This window comes from Notolepis coatsorum (genome assembly GCF_963971535.1).
Source record: "Notolepis coatsorum genome assembly, chromosome: 6".
NCBI classification, from domain to species: Eukaryota; Metazoa; Chordata; class Actinopteri; order Aulopiformes; family Paralepididae; genus Notolepis; species Notolepis coatsorum.
The window spans coordinates 65,749,945-65,764,424 of NC_140170.1; the positions used below are offsets into that span (position 1 = coordinate 65,749,945).

The following is a 14,480-nucleotide window of genomic DNA, read 5'->3' on the forward strand; positions in this document are numbered from 1 at the left end:
TAATGCTTTCCCATTGTTTAAACTTTGTAAAACCCACACACACATATGGAGGATGATCTACGGAGTTGATTTATATAAAAAAAAATATATTTAAAAAATGGAGTTATGAGGTTTTGTCCCGACAGCAGCGATACATCTATTGCCTCCATGACCACCCCCACCACAACAGCTGGGCCCCAGAATGCCCCCCCCTATGGGCAGTGCCTGGTCAGGCGATGAAGGTTGGATGTCTTCATGCATGAAGCCACATGCGCTCATTAATCATTAATGAGTCTGCCGTACTATAGGGAAAATAAACGTGTTGACCAAACTAGAAGAGATTAATAGGTGCTGTTATGATCACTTTATTTATCAAGGCCACATGGATTACATGGTCACGTATATCATCCTGCCATAGACTTGTCCCAGGGAAAAAGGTCTGCTCAAAGATTCTCCAAACAGTTGTGATTGGAGGATCAAGAAAAGAGGACAGAGTTTGAGATCATTCTGTTGAAACAAGTTAAGAGTCAAGTCAAGAGTTTTACAACAACCAACCAGCTTTGAATTATATCTATAAATGTAAAGATAATATGGTAAGAAGGGGGCAAATGCGCGCAACGACCAGGAAGGGGAGGGGGGAATTGGCATAACGACTAAATTGGGATGGAGAAAAAATACAGAAAAAGGAGGAGAAAAAGTAGATAAAAAAAGATAATAAGAAGATGAGAGAAAACCTTATTATCCCTGGGAGGTCAATGGAAGCTGCACAGCAATGGTTGAAGAATGCACATGGGTAAATAGAAATGTTAAAAGAAAAATATATTGTATTAATTAAAAAAGAGGTTGAAGCATGTTTTAAGTCGAGAATGCTTATAAGTTACAAGTTATATATGACTTTATATGTTTAAAGTTATATATGCTTTATATGTTTTAAGTTAAATATGGCTTTATATGTTTTAAGTAAAATATGGCTTTATATGTTTAAAGTTAAAGGGGAACTCCAACATTTTGGGAAATTAGCTTATTTAACATCTTCCCTGGAGTTAGACAAGAAGATACATACCTTTTTTGTCTCTGTGCGTGCATTTTAACTTTGGGAATAGACGCTCCGTTAGCATAGCTTAGCTTCATCACTGGAAGTGAGGCAGGACAGTAGCCTTACAGTGTATTGCAAGGTCTGACATTGACCAAACTTGATATGCATGACCTTGGTGGGCTCTAGGTCAACTCCTGAAAAGGGGGTCAATGTCAGACTTTGCAATCAAAAGTTAGGGGGCTAATAACCCTTGCCATAATTTCAGTGTGCCCCCTAACTTTTGATTGCAAGGTCTGATATTGACCCCCTTTTCAGGAGTTGACCTAGAGCCCACCAAGGTCATACATATCAAATTTGGTCAATGTCAGACCTTGCAATACACTGTAAGGCACTGTAAGGCTACTGTCCTGCCTCACTTCCAGTGATGAAGCTAAGCTATGCTAACGGAGCGTCTATTCCCAAAGCTAAAATGCACGCACAGAGACAAAAAAGGTATGTATCTTCTTGTCTAACTCCAGGGAAGATGTTAAATAAGCTAATTTCCCAAAATGTTGGAGTTCCCCTTATGGCCTCACAAGATACAAGTTATAGATCATGGCCTTATAAGTTATATATGGCCTTATAGGGTCAAAGTCATATATGGCCTCACAAGTTATAAGCTATATGGTCTTATAGGTTCAAAGTTATATATGGCCTCACAATTTATACATTATAGATCATGGACTCATAAGTTATAGGGGAAGTAATTTTATCTGGAGATTCATTATGACATTGAGGTAAAGTGAAAAGCCAGATTACTTTTCTTTACTTGATGTTGGCTAATTTTGGAATTCATAGAAATGAGTAGCTCTGATTATAACATTTATTGCCAGTCAAGTTCTATGTATGGCCTATTATCTGGTGGTCTTCACAGGCTCACAATTTTATTGAATCAACCTGATCTCAACCCTCGAATGATGATGATGAACTGAAAATCTAATTGTTTATAATTATTTTATTTGAACATCTATTTTCTTTATTTTATATTTCATAATATTTTTATTATTTCATAAATGTATGTATGTAGGTATGTTTTGTTTAAAAAAAATTTAAAATAAATCTCAGAGGGGCAATTCAAATAAGGATACCCCCAACAAGGATGGCCAGGCGTGCAATAAATTATGAGATGGGAAACAATATGCAATAATGCAGTCTAGGTACATTTACATTTAGTTATTTAGTTTATATACAAATTCTGTAACACAGGTCAGCAGGAAGGGTAGAACTCTGGCAGCTAAGGGTCAGTAACATTGTTCTTCAGAACAGTGTCGAACTTGAGTGCTACAGTCCTGAGTGCATGTATAGAGTAGACATATTAGCATAGTATAGGTAGTAATATATGCAAGGTAGATTCCTTAGTAGGAGAGTGCATAATAGTAAAAGTCAGTACAAAGGTTAGTAGTTTTCTTTGGTACGATGAGTAAACAGAGATAACAGGGCATCGGCGATGTCCGTCAAGATTTACTGCCTCCAGGACAGTCACAGGGCAGGGCAGTGACCGCACGGCTCAGTGAGACGCTGTTATTAAAATAAGCCTTTGAGACTGTGTTATTAAAATAAGCCTTTGAGACTGTGTTATTAAAATAAGCCTTTGCTTTTTTTCATGTGCAGTTGTTTCCACTGCGGCAGCCTTGCGAACTCGGCCTTGGTGATTCCTAATATGGCGTTGAAGTCGGAGTCCGAGAGGTGGTTCTGAAAAACAGTTCAAACAAACTTCAGTTACCTGCACTAAAGGAACACCTTGACGTTTAGACGTTTAGTCTTTTAGACACTGAGATAAGATAAAAGATAATGAGTAATCTTAATTAATCTTAAAAATAAAATAAAAAATCATATCTTAAAAAATAAATAAAACACCTGAATTTCCCCAAGGGGATCAATAAAGGAATATCTTATCTTATCTTAATATCCATTTTATTTTCAAGAGGAATGCTTTTCTTTATTTGTCACATAATGTATAAGGTACATGTACATTACAGTGAAATGCTTGGTTCTGTATGACCCTCCTGAGATTGTGCTTCATACAGTAAACAAGTAAAATAATTAAGACCAAACACTCTACAAAATATACAATATACAGGGGTGGCTGGGTGGCGCAGCGGACATTGCGCTCGTCACCAACGCAAGAGACACCGGTCTCGAATCCGGCTGTCAGCGTTGCCCTCCGGCTTGGGCCGGCCGTCATACTGACTCAATTGGCAGAGTCAGCGGGAGGGGAGTCGATGGGTGGTAATCTGGTCGTTGTAAACAGCGACTCCTACAGGTCGGTCAGGACGCCTGCACAGCAAAGACAGGAGATGGCGGGGCAGTGTGAGCCTCCCACACGTTACACCTCGCCAATGAGAGTCCGCGCTGGCAGGTGAAAAGAAGTGACTGGCTGCCTCCACATCGGAGGGGACATGTGATGGGCTTCTATCCTCCCTACGACCGGCCAGTGGGGAGCACATGCAAGCAACGATCAGGACAGGGGAGGGAGAATTGGCACGAGAGGAAATTGGGATGGGAGAAAAATCACAGAAAAAGGAGGAGAAAAAGTAGGTAAAAAAAAATATATACAATATACAAAACTAAAATGTACTTTCTTCCTACAAAGTGCCTGGTGGAGAAAAATAGCAGATTCAAATTCACAATTTGCATGCTTGCTCCTTCACACACAAACTACCTCTTTGCGGGCGGGGTCAACGCCTTCAGGCAGCTCATTCGTGAGCTTGTTGACCAAATCCTCTGGTGGGTAGCACTGAAAGCTTGTCTTGACACCATTCTGCTCCTATGGAAGTAGTGGAATTATAAAGGGTTAACTTAAAGGAACACTCCAACCTTTTGGGATGTACACTTATTTGCCATCTTCCCCTGGAGACAGACAAGAAGGTATCAGTTCCATTTCTGTGTGTCCAGTAGCCCCAGAGTCTGGTCCAGGTGCATGCTAGCCTAGCTTAGCATGAGGACTGGAAGCAGTAGGGAGCAGCTAGCCTATCTTAGCACGAGGACTGGAAGCAGTAGGGAGCAGCTAGCGGCAACCCTAGGCACGCGTGCCTGCATAGGCACGCGGGGGCATTTGCATAGGCACAGGGGGCAGCAGTAAAAAAAAAAAAAAAAATTGCTTTGAAATATTATAGTGAAATATTTTGCACTGTTGTCGCATTTATCTTGTTGAAATCCTCCCACAGGTTATTTTTACTACCACATATTTAATTGAGACCCTTTATTTGTTTATTATTTCAATTTAGCTGGAAATACATTGCTACATCATTCAGTAACATTTGCAGAGCCTTATAACAAAAACATTATTACGGTCACCATTGTGACCAGTGGGATTAATCAACAAATTGTATTATTTATTTTTCTATTTCATTGAACATTGCACATGTTAAAAGCCATTTTTTTTTTACTCAAAATGTGAGTATTACCAAGTCAACTTGTGTTCTTAAAACAAGTTTTATTAGGTTGAAATAATGTGGTTGTGTACTTATTTTTCTGTTAACTTATTATGGATTGAAAACTGAAAACCTTAATGCGCAGTAACTGAACTCAATATTTTTAAGTTCTGGTAACTTATTATTATTTTGCGATCAATCAAAACTTATTTACACGATATACCTCACATTCACCCTCCATTCACATCCTGGTGTTCTCCTGGTGTTCTCCATTAGGCCTGTAGGTGGAGCTATGACAGCACACGTACAGTACACAAACCGATGGTGTGTGATGTGTCCAAAAATGAATGGCCAAATGTGAGTGAAATGGTCGCACTGTATGCAGCTGTTTGTCTGCATTGCATTCCCCCCCCCCCCCAAACTCAGATTTAGGGTTGATACAACCATCATAATAATATTGTTAATAATAACAATAACAATAATGATGTAATAATGTAAAAATTATCATTAAAAATACCTGATTATGAGAAAAAAAAATTACGATGCATGGAATATTGTTGAGGCACACTAGTTACAACTATATTTCAAACAGGCACTCCATGTCAAAAAGGTTGCTGACCCCTGAGCTAGCCTATCTTAGCATGAGGACTGGAAGCAGTAGGAAGCAGCTAGCCTAGCTTAGCACGAGGACTGGAAGCAGTAGGGAGCAGCTAGCCTAGCTTAGCACGAGGACTGGAAGCAGAGGGAGCAGCTAGCCTATCTTAGCATGAGGACTGGAAGCAGTAGGGAGCAGCTAGCCTAGCTTTGCACGAGGACTGGAAGCAGTAGGGAGCAGCTAGCCTAGCTTGGCACGAGGACTGGATGCAGTAGGGAGCAGCTAGCCTAGCTTAGCACGAGGACTAGAAGCAGTAGGGAGCAGCTATCCTAGCTTAGCACGAGGACTGGATGCAGTAGGGAGCAGCTAGCCTATCTTCGTAAAAACTTAAGGAATACAACTTCCAACAACTCCAAAATGGATGCACAGAGATGAAACGGATATCTATCTTCTAGGGAAAATGGCAAATACGTGTATTTCCTAAAATGTTGAAGTATTCCTTTAACATTTTGATAATATTTTTTCTCTTCATTAAAGAACATTTTCCATTTCCATAACCTCGGGCAAAAAAAAGATTTGCTCTACAATGACTTTACTACTATGCAACATAAGAAGGCCATAGTTTCATTCAATTAAATTGCTCTTAATCTTTCTGGATACTAAAGGGAAACCCCCTCATGGAACCATGAAACATTCTGTTAGTTTGCAGATAATGGTGCGGTATAGTGTGCTAGTTATTATTATGCCCCTATCATTATGTATTATTCAAACTCAGTGCTATTGTTAATTAGGGCTCAGCTGAGACTTAGATAAAATAATAAGACATAAAGATAAGATACGATTTCTCTGTGTTGACTGACATGCTTTCATAATGAGTCATAACATACTTACGTTTGTAATCTTAACCACCGCTGTCACGTTCCCCAACTCCTTCTTCATCTCCTCATAGCTCTGTCCATCCTGGTAATGAGAAAGAAGCATTTCTTTACATATTACATCTTATTGACTGTATTCACAAGGCAGCCATTTTGCTCTTATGTCATGGGCAGGTTGGGATTCCGTTCCACCTGTCCCTGAGGGTATTGAGGTACAGGCAGGGTAATAGTAGAAAGACATAAATATAGGCAATAAGATTAGATCTGAATATAAAAATATGAGGGAAAAATAAACAGTGTAAACAAAGGTGCAGATGAGGGTCTGTATGCCCTATCGTTACAATTAGGGATGTTCGATATTGGCTTTTTTACCGATATCCGATATTGTCCAACTCTTAATTTCCAATACCGATATCAACCGATACCGATATATGCTGGGTTTCCCCCCCAAAAACACAACATTATGCATACTTTTCACAATAAATAAAATAAGAATTAGTTCTTACTTGTTTGCCTGGGTAAATAAAGGTTAAATAAATGTAAAAAAAAAATATATATAATTAATAATATAATTAATGATAATATCGGACATCCCTAGTTACAATAAATATAGGCAATGAAGAATTCTGATACTGATATCTTGATACAGACTGTACAGACACACACAGATCCATTTCACTCACGCTCCACTTGGAGGGATCCCAGGCAGAGAACCAGCCGGTGAAGGTGGGGGGCTCAAAGCCCTGCTTGACCAGGAGGATGGGGGTGTCCTGGTCTCTGGAGCTGGGGTGGGTGCGCAGGTACTCCTGACTGGTGACCACCGCCTCCCGGCGCTCCGCCTGGTTCGCCTCATCGCCCACCCAGAGGAAGACCTGAGCCCAGGAGCACACCACGGACGGAGGGCAGGGTTTGTGGGGGAAAGAGAACCACTTGCAGATTAGATTAGATTACATTACATTAGATTCGATTAAATTCTATTAGATTAGATTAAATTACATTACATTCAATTAGGTTACATTACATTAGATTAAATTAAATTACATTATTACATTAGATTAGATTGCATTACATTAGATTACATTACATTAGATTCAAAATGTATTGTCATCATTCAGCACAAGTACAGTACAACGAAGATAAGTTTGCCATCCAACCAGAGTGCAAATGTAACAGTAAAGTGCAATAGTAATATATACAATGTACAGGTGATTAAACTGGATATAAAATATATAGATTAGTACTACTGAGTAATAGTGCTAATCAGATGTATGTACAGAGTTGTAGTATTAATATGTACAGTGATACAGGTTTATATAAAGACACTATGGTAGTAAGTCGTACTGGCCAGCAGCGTAACTAGTAAGAGTAGGTAAGGGATATGTACAGATATAGATATAGTATCTACAGATATGTAAAAAGGATTATATGCAGGTATGTACAGTCTAGATGTGGATATATATATGGTATTATTGTATAGCATTATTGTACAGGCTATCATAGAGTTATATGGGTTATTACAGAGAGAGAGACAGCATTTGTGCAATAGTAATATACAATGTACAGGTGATTAAACTGGGTCTAACATGTATAAATTAGTACTATATATATACTAAAGGGATACACTTTGCGGCTTGGCTGGCCAGTGGGGACCACTAGTGACTTTGCAAACCTGGTCCCATGTGTCGAGCAGCATGATGTCGTCCTCGATGAGGTCTTCCTGTGTGAACTGGGTCACCTCGGTTGCGATGAAGCAGCCCGTCTTATTGGAGCACTCGAACAGCCGCGGCTGGTGGTCCGAGGCCGTCTGCTGTAGTCTGTGGAGGAACGCACACAAACATGGAACAGAAGCCTAAATACATATATAGACTCTATATGACAATAATCAGGACAAATATTTTAGATACTCATACCATAATGTATACTGTGCCCCGGGGCTGATGTAACTATTGGTTGAGGGGCGCAATATAAATAAATGTATCTTATCATATCATATCATATTATAATTCGATCCAAATCACATTAGATAATCCCCTTGGTGATCGTCATATTGGACAATTGTGATATCAAACTAAGACTTGAATTTTCAACTTTCTTTGAGAAATCTTACTTGATATTAATCATTTAAACAAAATTGGGTATCACAATTCACAATACCAATAATTATTATATCGGATTATCGTATTACACCTTAAGAAAACCAATAATATGATTACCTTATACTGACAGACAATAAACGATAAATATAGTTATATTGCTATACCCTATAGGGTTGTCTTCAGGGGCAACATTAGCCTAGAGCCGCAAATAATGTTTATAAGCAATAATGTTTCCACCTTCAGTGACCACAACTAAAACGAATACTGAAAAACAGCCTATTTCTACACCAGATAACCAGGCCAAGGGCCACTCAGCAATATCCCAGGGACCAGCACCAGTCCCCGGACCTGAATTTGAGAAACTCTGACCTAGAGGTTAGAGAAGAGGGCTTGTGATCGATAGGTTGCTGGTTAAAATCTGCAGACCTGCTGGGAACCCTCAAAAACGACTGCTGTCAAGATGCTTGAGTAAGGCACTCAACCCCAAACTGTTTAAAAGGAGCTGCTTCGTGGCCAACTCCCAGGTATGTGTGTAAATACGTGTATTTTTATCTGCTCCCATCCTCAATTCTGTCATTATTCCCTTCCCGGTCCTTGCGCTGCCCGACTGCCAGACTGGGGAGGGTGTAGATCACATGCCTCCTCCGATACATGTGGAGTCACCAGCTGCTTCTTTTCACCTGACAGCGAGGAGTTTCACTGGGAGAGCGTGTGCGTGCGGAGGTTCACGCCATCTCCCCCAGATCTCCTCCCTGCTGAACAGGCAGGAGTGACCAGTAGGAGTCGCTGTTGCAACGACCAGGACTCATTATCCTACCGGCTTCCCACCCACGAACACTGCTAAGAGCTGACCCCGATTAGTTGAATAATCGACTAATCGATCGAAAGGAGCCGTAGTCGACTGCCAACCTCTTAGTCGAATGCAAAAAAAATTTAAATAAATAAAATATTATTATAATATCTTATTTTTTTTTATCATTCTTTCCGAAAGCAATGAAGCCTAGAAGCGTGGCTAACGCTAATGGCGCGCATACCAGGCTAACTGCCTAAGAAAACAGGCACAGAGGCACTGAAAGAGGATTTCACCCATCTAATGAACACACTAGACTAGACAAATATCAAGATGTATCAGTGGACATAGGCGGCTGGGTGGCGTAGCAGAGATTGCGCTCATCACCAATGCAAGAGACTCCGGTATCGAATCCCAGTCTCAGCATTGCCTTCGGCTTGGGCCGGCCGTCGTACTGGCTCATTTGGCAGAGTCAGCGGGTGGAAGTCGATGGGTGGGGATTGGACGTTGTGGACAGCGACCCCTGCAGGTTGGTTGGGAGACGCCTGCACAGCAGAGACAGGAAGTGGCGAGGGTAGTGTGAGCCTCCCATGCGTTACACCTCGCCAATGAGAGTCCGCCCTGGCAGGCGAAAAGATGTGACAGGCTGCCTCCTCATGTGCCGGAGGGAACATGTGATGCAAGGCTTCTATCCTCTCTACAACCGACCAGTGGGGGGCATAGTCGAGCAACGTTCAAGACAGGGGAGGGGAGAATTGGAAATACGAAATTGGGATGGGAAGAAAAATAGAAAATAAGGAGAAAAAAGTGGATAAAAAAAAAATATGTATCAGTGGACCAATTGCATGCTTTCGCAGAGGACAAGGAGCCTTCAGTCCACTCCTTCAGACATTAAGCACCCCCACAGCCCAAAAAAAAAAAAAAAAAAGAGATGATTAAATATTATACTTTATTTAAAAAAAATGCATTCAGGGGGGTAGTCGACTACCAGTCGACTATCGTCAAATTTCGGCCAATCAAAGTTGTTGTGAAGGATCAGATTAAACCGAATATATATATTTATTTATGGATATATATTTAATAGTATTTGTATATCGTTTGATATCCCTTGTATATTCCTTGTACATATACACTGAATATCCCTTTAGTCTACTAACAGCCCATAATAGTTTCATTCTCTCATTGGACAAGAACTTGGCGCCAGCAGCCAAGCCCCTTGGTTCAAGTTCAATCGTGCCGACGAACATGTCGTTACTAGCCCGGTTCCGCGTAGGAATACGTCTGGCGAAATACGAATGGTACTATTTGTTCACAGCGCATATATATATGGCGCAAGTAAAGTAGAACTTCCTTTTTAGTCCCTTAGCCCTTAGTTCTTTACCCTCCAACCTAGTGGCAAGACGTTAAGCCTCACCCACGATACACGTGTGGTGCAGTATGGTCAACTTGGCCTCAGAATGGCATTGAGACATCGTGTGGATTAATAGTTGAATTGTCATAGTTTGGCACTATACCGTCGAGTGGGACGTATTTCTATTAAGTTAATAATAGTCTATTATGTATGGTGCATCGTTCGGTTAGAGTTATAAAGTGAGCAGTACCCCCATCGTTTTCCTCGCGTTATCTAGAGTCTTAACCAGGCTGGGCAGACCACGTGTGGTGCTTTCATCCGAGGAGTTCTGGGCTAGGACGAGTGGACCTGCACATTGGATTACCTTACCCGGACGACGGCGAGCCCTACACGGCTTGGATTATCTACTTGCTTTGGGTGCTTTGATTTATGCCATGGATAACAGCCAACACTGGTGAGTGTTGGAACTACCCCCCGAGAGGAGTCCAGGTGAGACGGCACTCTACCCCGAGTGAGGTCGCCTCACGTCTCTTCGTTGTGGACCGGCAGCTACCGTCTACAAGAGGGCCCAACTGTATTCATCTGTGGACCAAGGTTCTGTGGGCACCGTGTTCAGCACTCTGAATTCTCCCAAGAAATCGTTGGCCAGATGGGATATCGCCGGCGGCTCTCCTAAACCCCCCCCCCCCCCCCTACTGACTTACAACCAGCAGGACCCCCTTTAGTATATCCAGCTATAATCATTAAGTACCATCGCTATAGTTCCCTAAAGAACCAGGTTGTATACTTGCTTCCTGCGTAACCAGAGATTGGACATTCAATGTTGATTTACCTACGAATACTCATTTGCCTTACAAGTGCATTCAAATCATAAATGTCATTAAGTGAACGTTGTATATACCCTTTGCTATATATTAAATATTCGACTTATACATTTGTGTGGACTTGGTTTCATGGTGGGAAAGTGTTCATCATATCTATATCATGTACTGTGTGGCCAGTAGTTAAAGTACATAAAGCGGTAGTGGTTTAATGATACCATACTTATCAATACAGTCAGGGAATTGTACCCCTCAGTTACAATTGGTCCTTCGAGCCGGAGGGTAACTAGTGTAATATTAATATAGTGTTATTAATATTGAAATGGCCTATGATGAACACTCCACGAAACGGTCCTCCTAACGTAGAACGCCCGCGGCGCAGACGACAGACACCTCAGTACTTAGAGGATTACGCTGTCAGTCAACTACCTAGCCTTCGACAAATGGTAAACGCGGTAAAAGTAGAAAGTAAAATTATGTCTGACCTTAACGACCAGGTTACCCTGACCACAGAGGCCCTAGTGGGTTCTAATGTAACTGACCAAGCTCACGGTGGGGACCAGGAGGGAGCTGACATGCCTTTACCCCCCGCCAATACCGAAGAAGTAGTCCCCGACCAGCCCCGGGAGGAAGACAACCCTACAGAGAGAGAACTCTGCACGGAACAAGATGAGGAGAGCGCCGAGGAGATAGAGCTCCAGGACTCCCCAACGAGTACAGCCAGGAGCGGCTCACCTCTACAACCGTCTTCCCCCAGCGAAGCGGAGAGGATGCTATCACAGGCGTTCCTCGTCAGCCTGACAGCCTCTACCGAACGCGATCGACTCCAGGGTGAACGCGATCGACTTCAGGGTGAACGCGATCGACTCCAGACGCAGCAACGGAGCGAAGAAGAGCGCATACGCCTGGAGATGAGACGCCTTCAGACGGAAGAGAATATGGCAAGAGACCGAGCAGACACCCAGCGCGCCGCTGACGGTGCCCAAAGAGAGGCAGAGCGCGACCTCGCTCTCATCCAGCGCGAAACCGAGCGCGACAGACTACAGGGCGAGCGCGACAGACTACAAGCGCAGCTAATGGAGCAGCTGATCACCAAGGCAACACCCTCTCCCTCCGCCAGGGGTTCAAGGAACTCGTCGAGACAACAGTCAAGGGCAGCATCCCCTAACCGAGCAAGCGACCCTGAACTTGACCAACAGACCAAGCCTATACCCCCCGCAGACCCCCTTCCCCGACCGGTCCAAGCGAGACCCAGCTACAAGGAAGGAGCGGCATACACTGCGGAGAAGCTAAATAAACGACTACAGGATCTAGAGGACCTGATAGAAGAAGAAGAGGGAGAGGAGGAGAACCAAGCCCGACGACAGCACAGTACTCCACCGGACCAGGAGGTCCAGTACAGCCCAGGCTATACCCCCGCGGCGCTGCGCTACAGACCCCCGACTCTATTCACGGGTGAGCATGACGCACGACCAGCCCCGAGGAATAGCACCTGGACCAGCGGGCCATGGTACCCTGCCGGTACCAGCCCACAGAGAGGCGCAAGAGGAGACTTGCCTAGGAGGCCTCTCCCCCAACGCTCGCCGATGTATCAGCCATCCACGGCGTCATACATTGGCACACCGACGTTTCCAGACTTCACCTATGAGAATCGAGCACAGTACACGGAGCTCCGGATGTGCTTAGAGACAATGATGGTGGATGTCGCTGATGAACGCCACAAGTATGCAATATTACTGAAGCACCTGAAAGTACCCCGAGCGCACAATATAGCGCTAGCCTATGCCACCTCTACGACCCCATACACCGCGGCTCTAGCAGCGCTGGACCAGAGATATGGACGTATATGGGATTACGTAATCCAAGAGATAAGGCATATTGACCGCCTACCCCCAGCAACAGACAATCGCTCATTAGACGACCTGTCTATAAAAGTGCAGTCCCTGGTAGGGATGCTGGGAGCGCAACGAGAAAAGGGTATGCACGAGCTATACGCCAACTCTAACGTCGAGAGGATTTTAGAGAAGCTGCCACCCGCCAGACAAGAGCGCTTCAGGCGGCAGAGAGACCACCGTGATCCTAACGGTCCCGAACCATCCCTCCTCGATCTAGCCGACTTCCTGGCGAGAGAAGTCAGCAGCCTACGACTGGATACGTTCGTGCGGAGCACACCAAGCTCCAGAGAGGGACCCAGGAGAATAAACGATGGAAGAAGATCGGTGACTGTCATGCACCAATCAGAATCAGTACCGAGCAGTAAGAACCACAGTACCCCCTCGAGAAAAGAGAAGTGGAAGATGGTGTGCCCGTACTGCGAGAAGGAACACTGGCTGTCACAATGTGACCTGTTCACAAAGATGAATGCAGAAGAAGTGAGTCAATGGATAAAGTCCAACAGGCGCTGTTACCGATGTGCGCGCAGTCACATGGCAGCCGAGTGCCGCCTAAAGAAGAGGTGCAGTCGGTGTGACGGAGCCCACCTAGATGTCCTACACGACAGTAACAGAAGAAAGCCTGCACCTGCACCATCGAGCAGCACAAAGGCAAGTGTCATGTACATTGACCCCGCCAGCAGCAGCGGCGCCCAAGTGCTCTTAAAGGTAGTCCGTGTAACATTGAGCTACCAAGATAAAGTCATGGACACTTACGCTGTCCTTGATGACGGGTCAGAGAAGACCCTTCTGCTCGCGTCCGCTGCGGCCCAGCTGGGACTGCGGGGGAGCGAGAACCAAATGACGATTCGGACAATAAGAAGAGATTTAAAGACGATAAAAGGCGAGAATGTCTCCTTCACTATCGCAGCAAGCGGGCAGCCAGAGCGACGGTATAGGATTACAAATGCTTTCACCAGCCAAGAAATAGGACTATCACAGTACACCTACCCCATCGCCAAGCTGATGGATAAATATGTGCACCTGCGTCAACTACCTATCCCGCTCATAGACGGCGCCACCCCGACCCTGCTGATAGGCTCCGACCATGCAGACCTCATAGTCCCGATAGACCGGGTCCATACAGGACCCAGAGGCTGTCCTGCAGCAGTCGAGACCCGCCTAGGATGGACATTACAAGGCCCCCTCGCTAAATCTCTTAACCGAACAGCAGCCACTAGCTGCCTCCACTCCAGAGTGACAGAAGAAGACACCACTCTCCTGCAGCATGTCGAGAGGCTATGGACACTAGAGACAATGCCCTTTAAGAACGAAAAGAAAGACATTCGTTCTAAAGAAGACATTTACGCCATAAACCTCCTCGAGCAGGGGACAAAGAGAGTCACAGTCAGCGGAGTGATGAGATACGCAACTCCACTCCTGAGGCGAGAGGGAATGCCCACCTTTCACGCAAAGAAAGACGCTACGGAGCGGTATCTATTGAACACAGAGCGGCGCCTAGCCAAAGACCCCGCTCAAGAGAGTGTGTACCGCGCTGAGATTGAGAAGCTAATCACAGCGGGACACGTGACAAAGATTGACATTAAAGAGGCCGATCAGACGACCGAATCATGGTACGTGCCGCACCACAAG

At 44.1% G+C, this 14,480-nt stretch overlaps 1 protein-coding gene across 1 annotated transcript in view; it reads right to left on the reverse strand.

Annotated features, from left to right (window-relative positions):
- Nucleotides 1-2,366: 2,366 nt before the first annotated feature.
- Nucleotides 2,367-14,480, reverse strand: part of avil (advillin) — a 69,252-nt gene continuing 57,138 nt past the window's right edge. The window contains exons 15-19 of the mRNA XM_084316753.1: nucleotides 7,568-7,712; nucleotides 6,582-6,770; nucleotides 5,915-5,983; nucleotides 3,717-3,821; nucleotides 2,367-2,746 (exon numbers count right to left, since the gene is read on the reverse strand). Of these exons, the coding sequence (XP_084172879.1) occupies nucleotides 2,633-2,746; nucleotides 3,717-3,821; nucleotides 5,915-5,983; nucleotides 6,582-6,770; nucleotides 7,568-7,712 (622 nt within the window). The 3' untranslated portion in view covers nucleotides 2,367-2,632. The remainder of the gene's footprint in view (nucleotides 2,747-3,716; nucleotides 3,822-5,914; nucleotides 5,984-6,581; nucleotides 6,771-7,567; nucleotides 7,713-14,480) is intronic.